Genomic DNA, 22,257 nt, shown 5'->3' with positions numbered 1-22,257 from the left:
GCACATGCAGTGTACTTACCTAAAAACATAAGGTACATTGGTTAGGGTTAGGCTTGGGATTATTCAATAGATATTATTCATTAATGTAATTATTAAAACAAGTAGAACGCATGCAAGTGGACTGGGAAATAAAGTGCTAGCCAAATCTTTCTTGATTTCCTTGTATTATGAATACTGCAACTTTCAAAATATCTTTTTCCCGAAAAACAAACCTTTTAATGAAGTCTATTAATTAATTATAAATATAAATATAAATATATATATATATATATATATATATATATATATATATATATATATATATATATATATATATATATATATATATATATATATATATATACACATATATATATATATATATATATATACAATTGTAAATATACAGACGTGGAGATAAGTGTTGGTACCCTTCCAACAAGGAACAACACTGAAATAATTTGAAACCGAAAACAGTCATGATTAACCAAAAAGTTGCTGAAAAAAAAAACTATTGAAAATCCATTTTTGCTTTTAAATTGTGTTTCAACAGAAGCATTGAAAAAGGGTACCAACAATTTTGTCCATGTCAGTACATATTTAAAATTATTGTTATTATAAATAACGCTGCCATAAATTTAACAAAAGTTATATAAACCCTTTAAATGTTTGCTACTTATACTAGGGCTGCATGATATTGGACAAAAGCTACAACATTGCGATATTTAGTTTGTCTGCAATATATATTGCGATATAAATATAATTTCACAATAGAATTTTATCTCTATTTTGAATTAATTTATTATTTTACACTGGGATTATTTTGAAAAGGTGTATCTGCATAAAATAAAATAAAAGATACAAATACATTTGATGATCTTGTGTGGAATCTAACAGTATTGAGGTACAGAAATCCAATAATAATGTATAAAAATAACACTGTATTGTGTATAGTCTTCATTGTTTAAATAACATTCATTTTGTTTATATACCTTTAGAGCCTCTTGGTTTAAGTTTGCTGAAATCTTATACAGTCACAGGTCTTAAAACACATACAAATGAAAATCTTTCATTCAGTTTTAAGGTTAAAGTTTTGAAAGTACCCACAAATCACATATTCTGAACTGTGATGCTACTCAACTATAATCCCAACTTGACATTGCTGATCCTGCGATGTGATTATTGCAGATTATCAATGCTGAAACAATATATTGTATATTCTATAACCAATACACAATTAATTTTCAAATAAAGAGCACAGATCTGGTGAAACTGTGCAATTTTGTTGTCGGTTTTTTATCTATTAGTTCATTTGATTCATTAGAAATGTATTTAATAAGTAATAAACAAATAAATCAAAGTAAAATAATCTTCAGCGTTAACTAGTGTTGATTTTCAAGCATTTACTTTTATGACATTTAGTAACCTTTCCTTTTTATCACGTCGTGTGTTGATTAAATGTTTGTAAATTGTAGTCTGGTTTTAGTTAATGAAATCATATTTTTGGCAAAACTATGGCATTTTCATGAGAATTTCACCTATTTTCTTGATTTATTATAATGTGATCAATTAATGTACTCTACAATGTTGATTAAACACAGAAGTTTCTCTGAAAAGATACAACAGGAAAGTCTTTATACTATTTGTATACTTTCTTTTAAGCAGAATGTTGAAGTGAAGTTCTAAAGTCCAGTTTACATATTTGCTGACGTTTTGAGATCCTGTGTGCTGTTTCTTAGCACAGAAACAGAATGTACTGCCAGCTTGTGAAGATAAACTAAAACACAGCGTAGTAAAAGTGATAAGGGGATATAACTCTTGACATCTGGGAACCCCCAAACATGAAAGCTCATGGGGTACTGTTCTTAATATTTTCTCCTTTTTTGTTTGCTGAATTTATTTTGTCTACAATTTAGTCTTGTCATTTTTGTTAATGATATTGCATATTGATAGAAAGGTAATGTTTAACCCTTTAACTGCCACTCTAAGATTTTCTTTACCAATTTTTTTATTAAAATTGTGTATCTCACACCACACTTTTATGTTTTAATGATGATCCATTCAAAGGGTCAACTCAACTGTACAGTTGCAATATGTATTAAATGATTAAGAAAATCAGTGTTGTCACACCATTAACTTATCTAAGTCATGGAAAAAATGTCTTTAAATTAAAAATAATATAACATCCTTTTTAATCCTATAATATCCTAAGTAAAATTGGTAAATAAATGCAGGAATACTGTATAAAGTTGCAAAGCTATGTGTGGAAAGGTCATGGTGCATTAAAACAGGAGTGTGTCACAAAGTACTATTGTTGGCATGTTCCCACTCACTTGACTCTGCTTAGCATTGCTAACTGACGCCTCCTTTTGGATCTTATGTGTCATTGCAGCTCTCTGTGTTCTGGTCCGTGCATGGAGCACAATAGTCTTCTAGAATATGTAACAGTTCACTGAAATCTGGCCTTTCCTCAGCCGAATATCTCCAACACATCAGCATTATGTCATAGATGTGGGACGGGCATTTGGGAGGTGCGGGCATTCTGTACCCCGCCGTGATCATGTTGTACACCTCGATATTTGAGAAGGCTGCAAAAATATAAAGAGAAAAAAGATGTATCCTAACCTCCTAATGTATCCCAATTGTAATTTTTACCTATTAGTTCATATTATTTATTAATAACAACAACAACAAAAAAGGTCAATAATCTTCATTGTTAACTAGTGTTGATATTCAAGTGTGCAAACCTGGATATGGGACTCCACCATAGGTGAACATTTCATATAGCAGGACTCCGAATGACCAGACGTCAGATTTGTTGGAGAATCTTCCATGGCTGATGGCTTCAGGAGCAGACCACTTGTATGGGATTTGTTTATCTTCTGATGAGTAAACTGTCTCCTGGAAAACAAATCATAAGAACATTTGAAGCATAAAATCTTGCTAGAGTGTGGAACTGAGGAAAATTACTTTAAAGGAAAACGACTTTTGTTAGTCTAGCCAAATTAAAGAGTTACAATTATTTTAATTACTTTCGTGTTGTTACAATCCCCTGAGACCTTTATTAATCTTCAGAAAACAACTTAGGATATTTTAGATTAAATATGTGAGCTCTCTCATTCTCCATTGTCAGAACATTTCATGCGATTTCACTGGTTGAACACTACTCATATGAAGCTCCAAGAACAGTTTTGTGCACTAAAACCACCAACCTCCATATTAGAGCACAATGCATTTACTATGGGTAATATGGCACTTGCATGTTGTACTTCAGGCTCTAATGACAATACGTCACACTGCCTGACCCGTAGTGAACACACCCTGACATTGACTTGAGAAAGAAAACACATGAGCAGAGTCATATTTAAAGTGTTTTTGGAGTATGAAAAAGTTGTTTTGTATGAAAACAAGTGATGTAACATGGAATGTTTCGACATGTTTTTGGTTACTTTGAATGTCTCTGGAATGGAATTTTGGAACGGGTTTGGAACAATTTGAGGATGGCTAATTAATAACAGAACTTTCATTTTTGGGTGAACTAATCCTTTAACTACAGATTAAGTTAAAGTGAAAATAGAAAAACAATATTCATTTTCTCTTTATTCAAATGCATTTAATAAACATTTTAAAATGTCAAAAGTAATATAGTCATATAATAGTAATAGGTATATTAACTAACATTTAATAATAGGTATATTAATTAGCTACAAGGTGATCCTCACTTTGACGATTCGAGCTAGCCCTAAGTCGGCCACTTTACAAATGTAGTTGGCTCCCACTAAAACATTGCGGGCCGCCAGGTCTCTGTGGATGCTGTTCTGCTCCTCAAGGTACGCCATCCCATCAGCCACCTGGGATGCCATTTCTGTCAGCATCTGTGAATTCAGGTCCAGGCCCTCCTTACCTGTGGAGGACAAATTAAGTAATCCATGATTGTCAGCGGTAGGGGTTTTGATAACTGTAATGATAACCATATTAGTGTCCACACCAGCAGAAGATAATAACCTGTTTTTCTAAAAATGTGCTGAAGTTTTGTCATTTTCAGCCCTAAATGTTTGGAATTTTTTTTTTTCAGCAGAATTGATTCCGATTGGCTTTAAATATTTGTATTGTTCATTAGTTGGAAACATTTTTTCTGAAAGTGACACAAACTACTGTTAAACAAAAAGGTGCCATCTTTTCAGACATGTTTAGATTTCAAGTTTAAATGGTCTATTTATTATGTATATTATGTTTACATATCATATAAATATATACATAAAAATATGATAGGTTTGGCTTTATCATTTTGAATTTTACCTCAGCATTTGTTAATAAGCAATATTATATATATATATATGCTTAGAATATTGCTTATATGGGATATATATACACAGTGGGGGAAATAGGTATTGAACACGCCATGCTTTATTCCTGGGAATAATATTTCTAAAGGAGTTGTTGACATAGAATTGAACCAGATTTTTGTAAAAAAAAACCTAAACAATACAAACAAAAATAAAACAAAATGTAAAAAAAGTTAGTTATGTGTAATAACAATGGAATGACACAAGAAGAATGTACTGAACTACAGAAATGTATTTATTACTTTATATAAAAGGCTTTTTTTAGCATCTTAAATACGCCTCTCTGTGAGAGATTTCAGCTGCTGTCTGTGCTTTCACTGCCTTTCTACACCTCCCTCCTTTCTTCATGTGTTCAATACTTTTTCCCTGTGCCATTTCACATTACACACAACTTAATTTGTAGTATAATAACTAATTAGTTTTGTTTTCTTTGCATATATGGATTTCTTTAGTTCTTACCAACATCTGGTGAAAATTTCTGATAAACATGGTGACGTGTTCAATGCTTATTTCACACACACATATATATATACACACATATATATTAATCTGGACTGTTTATCCTTTTGGTTTTTAGAAAATATAATCTCAAAATTCCAATAAATGCAAATGTTGCACAGAGCACAAGTCAATGATCATCTCTTCCCCTTTACAACAAAAACTTGAGTAAGCAGATCAGAAAGCAGTGTGTAAAAAAACAAACCAAGTGTAATAATCTCACATGTAATCATCAAATCAGTTTTCAGCAAAACAGCTTGTAAACAACTAAACAAGATAAAATCATTAAATATGTGACTATATTATAAAGCTTTTGATTTTTACTTCCTTTATTACTGAGGTTTTGAATCAATCTTCTAATTAAAAAAATAATTTGGAACATATATATTAATATATATTAGGGGCAGTTTCTTCAAAACATGTTTTTGTGGGAGAGATATAATCAACAATTGTTGATCATAACTCAACAACTGTTTAAAGTAGAAACATAAGGGTATAATTTGAAATCAAACCCCTAAGGACTGTTTAGACCAAGGACAATGTTTTTTTCTAATTCTATGAGAATAATGAAATCAACACAAGAACTTGTGAAACATTTTCTACATTTATAGCCAATTATTCACTTGTTAAAAAGTGAATGTATTATCTAACTAACTCTAAGGCAGACTTATAATAAACATTGCTGTTGGGCATTTGTGTGGATGGCAATACTAATTCACCTTAAAAATAGAGCCAGACAGAATCTGCTGACATTTTTTGCTATTTCTGCGCAGAATTTTGTTAAAGATCTGCGGATTTATGTGGAATGATTTCGGGAGTATCACAACTAAAACCTTAATATATGAAATAAAAAGTAGTACCTTTTAAACTTGTATTTAATGTTTACAATGCAAATCATTGCAAATCAAATTTACCAATTATTTGGTAAAGAAAGCAAGTCTTCTATATAATATATCTACTAAAAGACAGAAAATATTACTTTCCAAAATGAAAATAAATAATTTATCTGAACATTTTCATATTAGTCAATAATTATACTGAAATTAATTTAAAAACCGAATAAATATAAATTTACACCCATTTACACAAGAGAATAAACAGAATCAATGATGGGCTAAAAATCTGTGGAATTCTGCACGCACAGATTCCGTGTGGGCCTACTTATAACCTGTATATTTATAACAAATCTGTACATAAAACTCAACATCCAGATCGTTGTCACTTGTCACTTTATCTACACTTGGAGCATCTGTAGCCAAAACAAATTTCTTGTGTGTGAAGCACACTTGGCAATAAAACTGATTCTGATTCGGTCGTGAAACTCTTCCTTGAAGCTGTTCAGCTGTCTTACTGCCAGTTCAGCAACCATTCACTCACTTTTGTCTATGTATCTATTATCTCAGTAGCCCTCCACCACCCCAGCACCACCTGTCCAAATCTCGTTTTGTTTTTTATTTATCTTGTAGCAGTACATTAAAGCATCATTCACTTATGTATTTTGCAGAAGCTTGAACATAATTATTTCATAAAAGCAGTAGCACAGATGATCAAAATCAAAGCTATTTACATTGATATTGCTCATTAATAAAATATAACATAGTTACAGTATTCTTGACTGAAATATAATTACAATTATGATCACTGTTTTTGGATTCAGTAGGATTTTTGTCACCTTTAAATTAAAAGGTTAAAAAAAAGTTATTAATAAATTTTAATTCTGTGATGATGTATTTACATTATATGATCTAAGCTGTGTACATTGTTGAACTTTTTATTCAGAAAACCTCATCTTTGTATTTTTTATGCCATATGAGGAACACTAAAACCTTATAATTGCAAAGTGGTATGTACTTTAAAATGTGTTTCTGGTCAAAACAATTGAAATTTAAATGAAAGAAACTGTAACCTTTGAGCAAACTGAGCAGGTCGCCTTTTTCCATGAGTTCAGTGATGATGTAGAAGGGGCTTGAGCTTGTGCAGACAGCGAAAAGTGTGATGAGGTGTTTGTGCCTGAGCTTTTTTAATATTTGTGTCTCCAACATGAACTCCCTGTGGTTGATAGAGTCTAGAAGATAAAGAGAAACACTGTTAGGCACATCAGAATGAGAGTATATGAGTGATATAGTTTATAATATCACGTCTGTCAAATTATGGAATTCAGTCCATTAGGTTAATGTGGTCTTGTGGTCTCACAAACAGAGTTTTTTCGAGAGTTGTTGCCTATATTTGTTAAGCGAGAGCGGCAGTGTGTGTCATAGAACAAGAAAGACAACATTTCTCACATTCACACACTATCTAGGACAGAAGACAAGTAGGTGAAAAGGAAGCAGTCTATTTTGGAAAAGAGGAAATGCTAAATGAGGAAATGTGCCTTGTGGATCTTAAGTGAGACTATTAATTGAGTGCAACAATTATACCATTTTTGAGGATCTTAATGGCCACATTGACCATGCCTTTCCATTTTCCACGGTAAACATCTGCAAAGAATCCTTTACCAAGCTCCTCTTCAAGTGTGAACTCTTCCTTAGGTAATTCCCAGTCATTTACTGTACTGTGGGAAAGATCCTTTGGCTTTGGTTCTGGCTGATGACACAAAAATATTTTAAAATAAAAATATTATTAATAAAGGTTCATTGGTATTTGGTGGTTCCATAAAAAACCCTTAACATTGTTCAAAAGTTACTAAAAAAGGGTTAGGGTTAGGCTTCTTCAGTTATTCAAATATTCTTTCAATATTCATATTCAAATTAATACAGTTTTTTATATATAATAGTAATATTAATAACATAAGGGTTTTTATCTTTAAGAGTGTATTTTCCAGAAAAGACACTACATTACAAACCATAAAGAAAAAGCTCTAGTCATGCAAGAGCCAAATAAAATAGACGAATACATTATAAATATTGCAAAAAGACACGTCTGCCATTACAAGAGTTCACCCTTAGCTGATGATTGATAATAAAGTGTATTTGGCATGCTGTCCCAGGAGAGAGCCCTGAGCTCAAAAGATCCTTGAGCCGGGGCTCCCTCCTGATAGAAGGGTGAGAGTGGAGTTTGAGCTCGGGTAGATCTCAAGAGCTCCCCGTTTATAGATGACAAATTATGAATTGCTATGGAAATATACTGCTGACTCATCTATAGTGCCAATTTGGTTTGCTCAATTCACCTACAGTTGAAGTCAGAATTATTAGCCCCCCTGAATTATTAGCCTCCTTGTTTATTTTCCCCCAATTTCTGTTTAACGGAGAGCAGATTTTTACAACACATTTCTAAACATAATAGTTTTACTAAATTATTTCTAATAACTGATTTATTTTATCTTTGCCATGATGACAGTAAATAATATTTGACTAGATATTTTTCAAGACACTTCTATACAGCTTAAAGTGACATTTAAATGCGTTAATAGGTTAATTAGGTTAACTAGGCAGGTTAGGGTAATAGAAAAAAATAGGTTAAAGGGGCTATTAACAATGACTTGAAAATGGTTTAAAAAAATAAATAAATAAATAAAATAAAACAAAACAAATAAGACTTTCTCCAGAAGACAAATATTCTTAGACATACTGTGAAAATTTCCTTGCTCTGTTAAACATAATTTGGGAGATATTTAAAAAAGGAAAAAAGAATTCAAAGGGGGGCTAATAGCTGACTTTAACTGTATGTCCCATGTCTTTGGACTGTGGGAGGAAACCGGGGAATCCTGGGAAAACCCACGCGAGTACACGGAGTACACGTAAACTCTGCACAGAAATGTCAGCTGGCCTGATAAGGATTTGAACCAGTGACGTTCTTGCTGAGAGGCAACAGTGCTAGCCACTGGGTCGCCGTGCCACCCTGTCTAGAAAGGAAGGAGGGTTTGGAGTGGAAAGAGAGATTTTACACAATGAAGATGATTGAGGTAAGAATTTCTGGTTATTTATGGTGAGTTAGAAATTGACTTATTGGTAGATCGTGTATTAGGTAATGCTGGATCATAAGCATGCGCTCCTCTTGAAATTAGTTTATAAATAAACCACACTTATACAAAAGATTAGTAACTAAGCCTGTACAAAATACAGATGATGTTAAAGGAAAATGGGAACTAGAACTAAATACTATAATTGAGGATGTAGTCTGGATTGAGTTGTGAAGGATGTCAAAGGAATTAATAGTCAATTATGAACAGAATTTGATTGGAAAGTAAAATTGAAGTACTTTAATACTCCTTTTGTAATTTCTACACATGTAAAAGGACCATCTCTTGCTTTGGGTCAGAGAAAATGTGGTAAAATTTGAGATCATACCAACATTTATTTAGGACAGCCCTAAGATTCAAGAATTTTAGAAAAAAAGGTTAAAAAAAGGAATAGTAACTAAATTAGACTTAGGAATACCCCTTAATCCAGTTGTGTGCTCATTGGGAGCACTGTCCAAATGAATGTTTAATGAAGAAACAAAATTTGTACTAAGGATATTATTACTGGTCGCAAAATTAACAGTACATTGGATGGAAGAAGGTCCTCCAAAAGTGGCTCGGTGGATTCAGAGACTTAAACAGGTCTATGCAATGAAAAAGTGACTGCATGTCTTTTGTGTAGAATATTAAATATGTGCAAAGTATTAAATGAATTTAAGGTCAGAATGACTTTACAAAGCTTCACAATCACAAAGCTTCTACAATCCCTAATGTCTTTACAAATCTGGAAACTGAATATTTAAGGTTTGAAATGAATACAAAAGGCTTTTTACTGTTCAAGAACCATTCAACCCAGTTTTGTAAACCACTTCAATTGATTAGCTGAAAATGTTAGAATCAAAAGAGGAATTCATTTATAAACCAAATGCAGCTGCTTCTCTTGTGAACATAACAAGGACATCACGCCTTTCATTAAACAAATCAAATATCCTCACAAGCAATTTTCATATGACCTTAGAAGACTGTATTATGAATGCCTGTTTCAGCCACTGAACAAAAATAATAAATACAAATATTCGTCACAATTTAAACTTTTTTTCTTGCAATTGCCAGTTTATATTTCACCATTCTAAGGAATAATCATTATTATTATTAATTCTGAGGGTAAAAAATTCTAACAATTCTCATAATTCTGACTTTGTAACATAATTGCAAGTTTATATCTTGTAGTTCTAACAAAAAAGTCAGAATATTTTAATCATGCAAAAAATGCTGTGAGATGTAAACTCACAACTGTGAGGACAATACTCATAAATGTGAGATTATAAAAAGTTTGCAATTACATATTTAATTTTTTATTCAAGGGTGGAAACAGGCTTCCGTACTTTCCAGCGCACAGTTTGTGTACCTCACTTTTATAATGCTATGTTTTCATTTTCAGTTACGTTATATTAAAAATCAGCTAGCATATTCTTAAATAAGTCATTTTTTGAGTCATACAAAATTAAGGCATGCAGATTTTAAAATGACTTGACAAATGGAGGAAGTAAAATTTCTGCCATTTCTGATTTAATGTTTTATGTTTTTCTTTCTTGCTTCTGACTCACCCGTCTGCATGGTTGTTTGAGAAAAGAGTCACCGTGCAGGGAAATCTTCCGGTAGTGATCCACCAGTTTCTCCAGGCTTTGAAATGTTTGACTCTTATCAAGATAGAAACTTCCATTCTGATTCTGATGGATCTTAATATGTTTTACTTCCTTGCTTCTGTCATCTAATAACACTGACAGATTGGCACAGAGAGAGAGAAAGGCAGTAAACAAACACCGTTCAGAAAATCGCTGATGTCATTACATTAAATTAGAGGGAGAAAAACAAATAGAACTGCTTGTACATTCAACATATCTATTCATGACCGGATTGACAACATTACTATTGTTTGACAACATTTAAACAAATCTTACATTATGACAATGAGTTTGGGTATGCAGCATTACGTGTGAAGCACAGGCAGAACCTGATGTAAATTGTAGTCTGAGTTTAAAATCAAGTTCAGTATACGCAGCAAATGCTCTGACATACCTGATAAAACATAACCTATGTTATCCTTTTCGCTGTGTCGTACCAGGAAAGCTCCAACACCATTCTCTGGAGCCAGGAGCAAATTCTCAGTCTCAAAGCGGTTCAGTGTGCCAAAGTACCAGCTAAAAAACACAGCAGTTTCAGATGGGTCACACACAAACATCTTTTTACATTTTAATGATTTTTTTTATTAACCCACCAACCAACAAATACATAGTACACAGATAAATAAAACTAGTACACAACTTAATCACACCATTTCATTTTACAGCACTGTAAGAAGAATAAAGATAGGGAAAGGGAAGGTGAATAAAAATGAAACTTTAAATCCCCTGTATCCAGCTTTGAATGAGATCAAACAAATTGTAATGATAAAAAGGTGACCGAGTTAACCAGCTAGACTGCTTATTTAAAAAGTATTTACTAATACACTTTATTAGGTACACCTTACTAGAACCGGGTTGAACCCCCTTTTGCCTTCAGAACTGCCTTAATTCTTCGTGGATTAGATTTAACAAGGTACTGGAAATATTCCTCAGAGATTTTGGTCCATATTGACATAACAGCATCACACAGTTGCTGCAGATTTGTCAGCTGCCCATTCATGATGCGAATCTCTCTATTAGATTGACATCTGGTGACTGTGGAGGACATTTGAGTACAGTGAACTCATTGTCATGTTCAATAACCAGTCTGAGATGATTCACACTTTATGAAATTGTGCGTTATCCTGCTGGAAGTAGCTATCAGAAGATGGGTACACTGTGGTCATAAAGATATGGACATGGTCAGCAACAATACTCAGGTAGGCTGTGGCGTTGACACGATGCTCAATTGGTACTAATGGGCCCAAAGTGTGCCAAGATAATATCCCCCACACCATTACACCATCACCATCAGCCTAACCCGTTAATACAAGGCAGGATGGATCCATGCTATCATGGTGTTGATGTCAAATTCTGACCCTGAATGTCATAGCAGAAATTGAGACTCATCAGACCAGGCAGCATTTTGCAATTTTGGTGAGCCTGTGTGAACTGTAGTCTCAGTTTCCTGTTCTTAGCTGACAGGAGTGGCACCTGCTGTGGTCTTCTGCTGCTGTTGTGTGTTCAGAGATGCTCTTCTGCACACCTCGGTTGTAACAAGTGGTTATTAGAGTTACTGTTGCCTTTCTATCGGCTGGAACCAGTCTGGCCATTCTCCTCTGACCTCTGGCATCAACAAGGCATTTGCGCCCACAGAGCTGCCGCTCATTGGATATTTTCTCTTTTTCGGACCATTCTCTGTAAACCCTAGAGATGGCTGTGCGTGAAAATCCCAGTAGATCAGCAGTTTCTGAAATACTCAGACCAGCCCGTCTGGCACCAACAACCATGCCACGTTCAAAGTCACCTAAATCACCTTTCTTCCCCATTCTAATGCTCGGTTTCAACTTCAGTGACCACGTCTTGACCTAAAGGCATTGTTGTTGCTGCCATGCGATTGGCTGATTATAAATTTGCATTAACAAGCAGTTTGACAGGTGTAGCTAATAGAGTGGCTGGTGAGTGTGTTTTACCTTCTGGAGAAAGTCTTGCTTCTTTTAGTTTGGATGAAATAAAGCAGCAGACAAACCACCCTTGTTTTTCAGTGTGTTTGTTCTTGTGTGTACACATTATGAGTTCTGTAATTGGTTAAATAAACTGAATAAAGTGTCATTGTTTTAAGTTTGCCCTTAAAGGGATTTAATTCACTGAAAAATTTAATGATTGTCATTATTTACTGTCCTTTTTGAGTTCCTTCTTCTGTCAAACACAAAGAAGCTATTTTTAAGATGACTGGGTTGATGGCACCCACTGATTTACTTTCTTGTTATGGTCAACAGGTAACCACTATGGTAACCACTATTTTTCAAAATATCTTCTTTTGTGTTTGTTAAACTAGAAAGAAACTTTAACATAAACATAAACATTTAAAACCACTTGAGGAAGTGTAAATGGTGAGGTAATCTTCATTTTCAGGGCTGCGCAGTGGGTAGCACGTTCGGCTCACAGCAAAAAGGTTGCTGGTTCGAGCCTCGGCTGGGTCAGTTGGCTTTTCTGTTTGGAGTTTGCATGTTCTCCCCGTGTTCGCGTGGGTTTCCTCCAGGTGCTCCGGTTTCCCCCACAGTCCAAAGACATGCAGTACAGGTGAATTGGGTAAACTAAATTATCTGTAGTGTATGTGTGTACAAATGTTCCCCATTAATGGGTTGCAGCTGGAAGGGCATCGGCTGTGTAAAACATATGCAGGATAAGTTGGCAGTTCATTCCGCTGTGGCGACCCCTCATTAATAAAGGGACTAAGCCAAAAAGAAAATGAATGAATGAATTTTCATTTATCTCTTTTAGGTTCCCTGAACCTTAGTGAAAATTCACCCCAAAACTGAAAGATTTGCTACCACTTACTTGTCACAAACCTGTTTCTTTCTTCTGTTGAACACAAAAGAAGTTATTTTGGTTATATCGAAAACCTGAGGCCTAACCATTGACGTCCATAGTTTTTTTTCCTACTGTGGGAGCAATTGTTACAGGTTTCTAACTTTTATCAAAACAACTTTTGTGTTCAACAGTAAAGGGAAAGTAAAAGTCTGGAACAACATGAGGGCGAGTAAATGAGAATTTTTGGGTGAATTATCCCTTTAGAAATGTAGCAGAAAATAACTTCAGGGATGTAAATTGTACTCACGGTTGCTCTTTCACCGTTTGTCTTCTCGCCAGGTAATGAATCGGAACAAAGCCCCTCCCGGTGACCGCTCCATCTCTCCCCAGTTTTAGAGCCGTCCACCACTCGCCCTGGCGCTCGCAGATGCGGAACTGCTCTCCCTCCTGGAAGGAAAGTTCATCCGCCCCGCGAGCCTTGTAGGACCACATCGCCTTGTAGAGCTCACTCCCGGGCTCACAGGCCGAGGCGCGGGATGGACTCGGGACATTCGCTGTCTGAAGTTTGGCCGCGTTTGTAGGTTTTTCAGCCTCAGTCTTGTCAGACGACGTGAACAATATCTGACAAAGCGCCCTCAGCCCGGGACACGAGCAGCACACCTCCTCCTGGGACATTTCATCTGAGTGTGAATCTTTGGCGGCAGGTTTGGCAGGTCGTGAAGATTGATACTCCACAGGTAAGTTTCTGAAAGAGAGAGAGAGAGAGAGCTGGGTGGAGCACAGACAGGTTGTGTTTCACAACAGCTACGGACCTGGACAGCATTTCTGACTGCGCCTGTAAAGCACAAGTTGGCAAGAATGCTGTTTTGGTACAGTAGATAAGTATAGCACAATAATTTTGACAAGATCAAAGTTTGTACATTTGTACACACTCAAAGATCAAGAGTTGTACACTGCGTAAAGGGGTTACATGATCATTTGGTTCATATTTATTTATTGCTAATGTGTGAACACCAAGAGCTTATAACGAAAAATCAGGTTTTCTCAGAGTTCTTGAGATGTATGGCAAGCCTTTTTGACTTTTATTCATTCTCAGGATATGATTTCTTCAGTTGTCTTGAAAAATCAACTATTCAGTTCTTGATATCAAAAAATTAAATTGCTCATATCTATAATATTTTTACCAGTTAAATGTCACCATGGGCTGTCATTTAATTTTAATTGGTGATTTCAAGAATTAATTTCTTAGTTAAAATGAAGTTGTTGATATCAACAACTGAATTGCTACAAGTAAAATGTTTATTCATTTCAAAATGTTAATCATTTCTCATATAAAAAATGTCACTAGTTTCTGTCACCTTAATTTCTTATGTCATTCATTCATTCTCCTACCGCTTTGTCCCTTTATTCATCAGGGGTCGCCACAGCAGAATGAACCCCCAACTTATCCAGTATAAGTTTTACACAGCAGATGCCCTTCCAGCTGCAACTCATACACTACGGCCAATTTAGTTTATTCAATTCACCTACAGCGCATGTCTTTGATCTGTTGGGGAAACCGGAGCACCTAGTGGAAACCCCATGCTAACACAGGGCGAACATGCAAACTCCACAAAGAAATGCCAACTGGCCCAGCCGGGACTCGAACCAGTGACTTTCTTGCTGAGAGGCAACAGTGCTAACCACTGAGTCGCCTTAATTTCTTATATTGTGAAGAGTATATATCAGAAACTACTCTCCTGATATCAAAATGTTTCAGATATCAGGAGAGTAGTTTCTGATATCTACATTCACATATCAATAAGAAATGTAACATGTTATAACTAGTAACACTAAATTCTTGGTACCAGTAACTGACATTCTTACTAGTGTACACTTGTAACATCAATCATTCCATTTGCTTATTGTTCAACAGGATATTTATTCTTGATATTAAGAATTAAACAGTGGAAATCAGTTTTTTTTATATCACTAATTGTATTTCTGCAAATGATGACATCATTGTTAATATCAAGAATTAACATTGTTATATTGTTGAAATATAATTCTTGATATCAAGAACGCCGAATGTCGACATCAACAAATAAATTCATGAAATCAACAATTCATATTCTGGGAATGAATAAAAGTCAAAAAGGCTTGCCTTAGAGTTTGTGTACAAATAAGTCTATAGATGATTTATGTATTTTTTATGTAAAGACTAGGCATTGGAAGATAACCTTATCAAGGTTAACCATGGTTTGCAAAAGACAAGGTTTTAAAACACTCAAAATACAGTATATGCACCTTTTTTTACATTTTTTTTTTTAGTTTTTTTAGGACAAAAAACAGTTTAACAGTATCTCCAGCAGAAAAATCTCCAAAGATGCCATTTTAAATTGTAATGAATCTGTGTTTTTGAAACAAATTTTAGATTTTTAAAACAGCAGAAGATTTTTAGAAGCAGCAGATTTGACATTTATGTGTGTTCATGTGCTCCTGAGAACTTTTCCTTTGGACACATAAAACAAATGCAATAATACAATGTCATTGTTGATGATAATTCTATAAATTCTATAAAGTAATACATATAGTTTAGGCATATTAAGTTGTTTTTTTAAAGACAACATGTTGAATGCAATTACAATATGTCTGATCTTTATGCCACTGGCTTTTTCAAACATACTCTATTTCATAAAGGCCAATTTTAGGACAAGGAAACAGTGACGATGAAAGAAAAGGCAGGCAGCAGAGTGCTTTCAGTTCACAGATTTTATTCAGACAGCTCTGGAGGAAAGAGCAACTCAGGTTGCAGGTGCTTTCTCTGACCACAGCGATGACATCACACCGAAAACTTTAAAATGTCTTAGAATGAGTCTCTCTGCAAAGTGATATGTAAAAGGCAGGACAACCACCCACCTGTGCTTTTTCTTTTTTTTTCTTTTCTTTTTTTTTTTTACATTAAACAAACAGAAATGATTTTTTTACCTGCCATATTCTCCATCTTTTAGGCGCTTCACATATATATTTATATATATTTATGTTTATCAACACTTTTCTAAAGAATTCAAATATTCAGCCACATGTACTGGATTCACTTTAAAATCACAATAAATATATAAAAAACAAATGAACGAAACACATACATAGCAAATCCAATATAATTGGGTTGATAGTGGAGAGAGGGAGGACTCGTCAGCCAAGTCGTACGGACCTGCTTTAAAAAGAAACGCAGATTCGAAGGGTTCCTGAGGTTTGCGTGTTCCCCGTACACAAGACCAGTGTAAGGGGAATGGCTTTCCGGCTCACTGAGAGGCTTCTGACTGAGGTCAAAGAGCACAGGTCAGTTGGTTTATGAGTTGGGTGGATCTGCTCCATCCCAAATACGATGCCCCTATCCAATACAAAATGACATGACATCAAAAGTTTTGTCTTTAGAGCAAGCACAAATAACTAAGAGATTTCCAGTAAGGGGGCATTTTACTCCCACAATTGTGGGGAAGAAAATTAGCGGTGCCTTTTGAGCTGATGATAAGTCCCTCCTCTCTCGCGTCCTCGACATCTACCATCAGCAGTGACAACCATACGTCTAAAGGCCCTTACACAGTAGACACTTCGCACTGGACAACAAAAATCAAAGAAACAAAAGCATAATAACTTACAGTTCACATTCTGTCCTTCATTTTCTAAACAAAAAATTAAAAAGGATTAAAGCAACAGTTTGTAAGGAAATAAATATACAGGTTTATGCACAAAAGCGTGCAAAGGCCTTTACTGTGGTTTAAGTTCAGCTTGTCCCTCAGTGTTCCCCTCCATTCAGATTCGATTTAAAGTAAAAAGCACGTTGTGGGGTCACGACAGGACTAGAAGTGGGGTTTTACTAGGACAAACAAAACCAACAACAACCGAAATGAAAGCAACAACAAAAGAAAAGTCTTAAATTCTGTACATGTAAACATCACACACTTTCACTGAGTCAAAAAACCAGAAAGAAATCATACAAAGCTTCACATTGGTATACAAAGAGAAACTGAGCTTCAGTCTACAGTTTCTAGTTAAGTACAGGAGTAAAAACACAAAAAAATACCATAATAATATTACAAAGCACCACAAAATTAAAATATATCACAGGCAATGGTTGTTACCACATTTGATTGCAGATTTTAGCTGCACGGTTTAAAAAAATAAACGGTTGTAGCTTTTCTTTTCTTGTCTCTTCCTTTTTCTTCTCAGGTGTCTTGTGTTCACTAATCTTAGATGTCCAGAGAGCTCCCAAAAACATCTGATATTTAGGAACAAAAGGTTCTAAGCAAAACAAAATCTATGGCGTAGTACAACTTCTGGACTTTTCAATACACCACTGTTTTCTTGCAATCACCGTATAATTAGAATAAGCTGTAATACACTTTCCTTCTTTCAATGTAAAGCCTAGTACTGGGCTCAAAGTTTCCTGCATGGAGTAAAGAAAAGAAATAAATATAATACAGAGCAATAAAAACACAACATTATGGCTTGAGAATGATCAGCTGCATTTGATAATTTAGGATCATTTGGGTGGTTTTAAGGCTCCGTCCCATAAACATTTGACCCTCATGTGTTTACATCTTTTCCCTTTGCGGACTGTAAAGTGCTACTATGTCAACCAATTTAATAATTTATAAAGTGATACATCTGAATATAAATTAATGAATGGTCCTGCACATATCGTTTCATCTGTTCTTAAGGAATCTATTTCAGTGAGGTAATAAACTGGCTTTCAGCCACGTATCAAATCTAAGTGGTCACCACTGGAGACAACTTAGTTGTTGTTTTTTTTTGTCTTCAAAAGTCATTTGGATGTCTTATTCAGCATTCTGAGACCAATCTGAGATGTGTTTTACTGTTGGAATGTTGAGACTCGCAACACTGATTTCCTTCAGACTGTCAGTGTTTTTAAATAAGAAAATAATGAAAAAGGTTTAGAGGTAGTTCACTCAATAGAAATGCTGTTAGTTGACTCACCCTCAAGCCATTCAAGATGTAGGTGATTTTTGTTTTTCAGTAGAGCATTAAAGAAGGTTTTATTCTGAAACTGTGATACTTGGTAATTCATAAAATGCAAGTCAACAGCTATGAGGACTTTAAGAGTCCAAAAAATCATAAACAGGCTTAACAAAATTAGTCATAACTGCTGATAATGCATGGATGTCTATGACAAACTTTGATGTTGGCTTGAGAAAGCCAATGTGACTGTGCTGGGACTCACAGTAGTTAGCAGGAAGGGCATCAGCATCAGTGGGTGGTGAATGTGAAGAGTTGGTAAGGGGGCTGCTGAAGGTGAAGACCTGGTTGGGGGTTGAATGTAACAAGGTGGTGGGTGGTGAGGAGGGGGAGGAGGGGTGTTGAAGGTAAAGAGCCAGTAAGGGGTAGTTTGGTCCAATGTTAAAGCAATTGGATTTGAATTCCCTATGTTTTAAATGGAAGTTTGTTTACCATTGTAAGTCAATGGGCAAATTTGGGGCACTCTTGCACCCCAGGGATACAACTTACTCCCCAGTTTAATATGTAGATATACACAACTTGGCAGGCTCTTCAATTGTGGAAGATCTAAGAATTTCTCTTTTAAAGTTATTATGCATCAAAGTCTGCTTCAATGCTAAGTCAATGGGATTTTTTCAAGTTTTCCAGGTCAGTTTCTGGAAAACCGAAAGCCAGATCAGTTCGAAAAGATATAGCTGCTTGAGTCAGACTAGTCTAAAGGTCTGGCTGAAGTTTGGTGGCCATAGCATTAAAGTCCTAGAAGGAGAAGAAGTTGGTAAATTTTTGGCTCAGAAAAGGGAATAATATTAAGTAGCAAAACAGTATATTGGCTTTTGAAAGTGAAGAGCTGGGGGGTGGGGGTGTTGTCCCAGACAAAAGTGAAAAAAAAAGGGGAGGGGGGTTGATTGGGCCCCCTAATAGTAACTCTGGGGGCCCCCAAAATGGCGTGGGCCCTTAAAATTGTCCTAACTTCCTCCCCCTAGCAGCGCCCCAGCTGCTAGCTGTCGATTCTACATTGTCTATATAACAAGCTTCGGCTAAAATAATGTCTAATGCTCAACCGAATAAAATTGCCACCTACATTTGGATAACTTGAAGGTGAATTAAATTAACAGCAGATTTTAATTTCTGAGAGAACTATTTCTTTAAGTTATTAAATAAAAAAGTAATACAAAACAACAAATAAAGCACAAATGGAATGGCAAGACAGAAAAAAAATACATCCAGATCACTAAAAATGGATGTTTGCAGCTAAACTGTGGTAAAAATTCTCTGTTCCGCATAACCATGCTGCAGAGTGAGGACACGGTTCAAGCTATGGCTACAAGACTTGAAACTTGAAGGCCCTGTATTGTCACCACACCAGTAAAGGCTAGAGAGTCTATGCCATTTTACGAGGGATCAAGTCACAATTGTTCAGGATTGTCTTTTGCTTTTTTTTTAACTCTAGTTTTCTAGTTTTTTCAAGGATGGCATTTGTGAACATGAGAAAATTCAAGCAGGAGGAAGAGTGAGGCTGGTGTTCGGGAGGCACAGCATCGTCAATGTTTCTCACGTACCGCTCGCTTCCAGTGGATGATGCTACCTTTAGTCCACCAATCACTGCTTCTCAAGCTGACAGACAGGAAATGACGTCACCATCGTTCCTTTTAAAGTAGGTCCTTTCTCTCCAACTCGCTATGCATATACAGTATGTGTGCCAATAGAATGTTAAGTCCCTCTGTTTCGATTGGTCCCCGTGAAGATGAAAGTGTCTCAGTCATGAGGTTAGAAAAAAAGAGCAGCATTCGCAACTTAACAGAATGTGTTTGCAATGCAGTGCAGCATGGGAACTGCAGTCCTTGTCCGTTGTTTTGTTTTCTCTCTCTCTCTCTTTTTAACATGTCTCTTTATGGTCCTCCTTTGTGGAAGGTCAATGTGGCCCAAGTTTTCATTTCCAACTGTGCATTGATGTGCTGAAGATGGAGGTTTGCCAAGGCGTTTAGGAAAGGGTTTGAAGCGTTCTACTCAGCACAGCTTCATTTGCATAATGTCCAACATTCCCAGCCAATAGAATTTTAGCATTTTTTTGCACTCACCAATTGTGGTTACTTTCAGTAGAGTTGTACGTGTGCATGTGTAAGCTTGAATGAAAATTCTTATATATGAATGAGGAATATATATATACTGTATATATGTACAAAGGACATCTGGTAACGTGTATGATTGAAAATGATACATTTTCAGACGCTGACACACTATAACGATTATCATCTACATTGCACCTTCTCCCCAAACCTCATTAGCATTGAACAGATAGAAAACAAACACTTTTTTTCTTGGATCTGTTCTATATCTAAAATGGCTAAATCTGGAGCAAAGCTGCTGCATGGAAAGGTCTGTGATAAAAGAACTTAAATCCTCTTTAAAATTCAGTAAAACGTGACACCGTTGATGTGCAGGAATCTAATCTGATAGCAATATTTTGTGCCATAGTGTAGGCACTTTAGGCAGATGACGACATCATTTTGCATTTGTTTTGGGCATGGGTTCTTAATTACCATTTTTCTGTCTCAAATGCGAAAGGTCTGGACTCTCTGATCGCTCTCAGAGTGTGATTGTGCTCTGTGCAAGACTACTGCAATGCTGTGTTGAGTACAGACGCCTCTTGCATTGTGTAGTTTCCGATCATCTTATAATAAAACATTTAACAAGTCATCTTAGCCGTCCAAAAGGGATTAAGCCCTGCTGGACTCAAAGGTAAGGACATTTGATGAAGACACTGGCATGGACATAAAGCTGTCATGAGAAATGTGTGATAGGTAGCTTTAAAGAAAGAGCATAGGCAGAGTTTGAGGGCTGTCTGGGGAAGGGAGTGTTTAGAGCTCGAATGGAGTGTGTGTACAGTGCTCAGCATAATTGAGTACACCCCATTTTGCAAATTAATATTTGTATCCATTTCTCAGAGAATATAGGCAATGTATGTTGGTGCATTTAAACAAAACAGATTAAACAGATATATTTATTGAAATTATATTTTAGCCAACAAATTTATTTAGAAATCGAAAGATAATACAGTTAAATTCAAGCAAAATATTGCAAAAAATTACAACCTACAAAATTTTAACTAAATTTTTCAATTTTTTTGCTTCTCTTCATTTTTCCTCTTTTTTAAGTTTGTTTTTAATATTTCTTTTATAACATATAAATTTGACTGTACTTGTTTTTGAACCGTTATCCTAAGATATTTTGTTAGATAAGCTCCAGATTTGGCTTCAGTACTGACTAATCTAATGCATATGCACAAATACAATATTGTATATCTTCCTATTAAAAATATGAATTTAAAAGATAGATTTGTGAGGGGTGTACTTATATATGCTGAGCACTGTATATATATATAATCAGATTAGTTATGTTTTATTTACAGATATTATACTGTCAAAATAAGAGCACCTGTTTTCTTGGTCTGTGTCTTAAACTTTGTATTTATGATAATGTTTTTTTGCTGTTTTAATTATTGACTGGCTGCAGTCTTGTTTGAGAGCATGTATTCTTACTTATATGTAAGCCCAAAATTTGCTTGCCAAATAGTACCTGACAATTCCCAAATGCAAGTCAAATTTGGCAGGTAACTTTATTTAGAATAGCAGCATAATTTATGTTTTAATTGAAATATATATTTAACTGGTTGGACTGCAAGATCTCAGTACTTTTGGAAAGAATTGTATCCCTCCATAATTATTCAACTATTTGCCCATTAATCCAGCAAAAGTGTACTTATTTATTTGTATTTATTTACTTAATTTTAGAGGTAGCATTTCATATTGAAAATGGCAAATATAGTGCAGTGAAATTTGTGTATTTAACTGTATTTGTATGCATAAAAATTAAATAAATTTCAACTAAATAAATTAAATTGAAATACAATTTTATATAATTGAAATGTGCACAATTTCAATTGGCAACTATTTTACGTTAGTGCCTTATTTATATAAATATATATGATGCGCAGCTCATTCACTATTGATTGTAATTTTAGGGTAAATTAACTTTTTTGTATTAGTGAGATCCTACAAAA

General features: G+C 35.0%; 1 protein-coding gene across 1 annotated transcript; it reads right to left on the bottom strand.

Moving 5' to 3' along the window:
• Positions 1-393: 393 nt before the first annotated feature.
• Positions 394-20,313, bottom strand: ptk6a (PTK6 protein tyrosine kinase 6a). The gene is made up of 10 exons (XM_056464342.1): positions 20,276-20,313; positions 16,393-16,501; positions 13,507-13,967; positions 10,801-10,922; positions 10,329-10,501; positions 7,241-7,406; positions 6,730-6,888; positions 3,702-3,883; positions 2,727-2,880; positions 394-2,567 (listed from the first exon to the last, which is right to left on the bottom strand). Exons 1-10 carry the CDS (start codon positions 20,311-20,313, stop codon positions 2,356-2,358), a joined length of 1,776 nt encoding a protein of 591 aa, XP_056320317.1. The 3' UTR covers positions 394-2,355.
• Between the last annotated feature and the right edge of the window lie 1,944 nt (positions 20,314-22,257).

The sequence above is a fragment of the Danio aesculapii genome, chromosome 8 (assembly GCF_903798145.1).
Source record: "Danio aesculapii chromosome 8, fDanAes4.1, whole genome shotgun sequence".
Taxonomy (NCBI): domain Eukaryota; kingdom Metazoa; phylum Chordata; class Actinopteri; order Cypriniformes; family Danionidae; genus Danio; species Danio aesculapii.
The sequence above is the reverse complement of the archived record's forward strand: the minus strand, read 5'-3'. Positions and strand labels throughout refer to the sequence as shown.

Excerpts from the sequence above, each read along its gene's own strand:
- ptk6a (XM_056464342.1), bottom strand. The coding sequence starts at position 20,313 with ATGCACACGTACAACTCTACTGAAAGTAACCACAATTG. Across the intron at positions 3,884-6,729 it reads CCTGCTCAGTTTGCTCAAAG|GTAAGGAGGGCCTGGACCTG; the intron begins GTTACAGTTTCT and ends TGTCCTCCACAG. Across the intron at positions 2,881-3,701 it reads GGCTAGCTCGAATCGTCAAA|GAGACAGTTTACTCATCAGA; the intron begins GTGAGGATCACC and ends TTTGTTTTCCAG.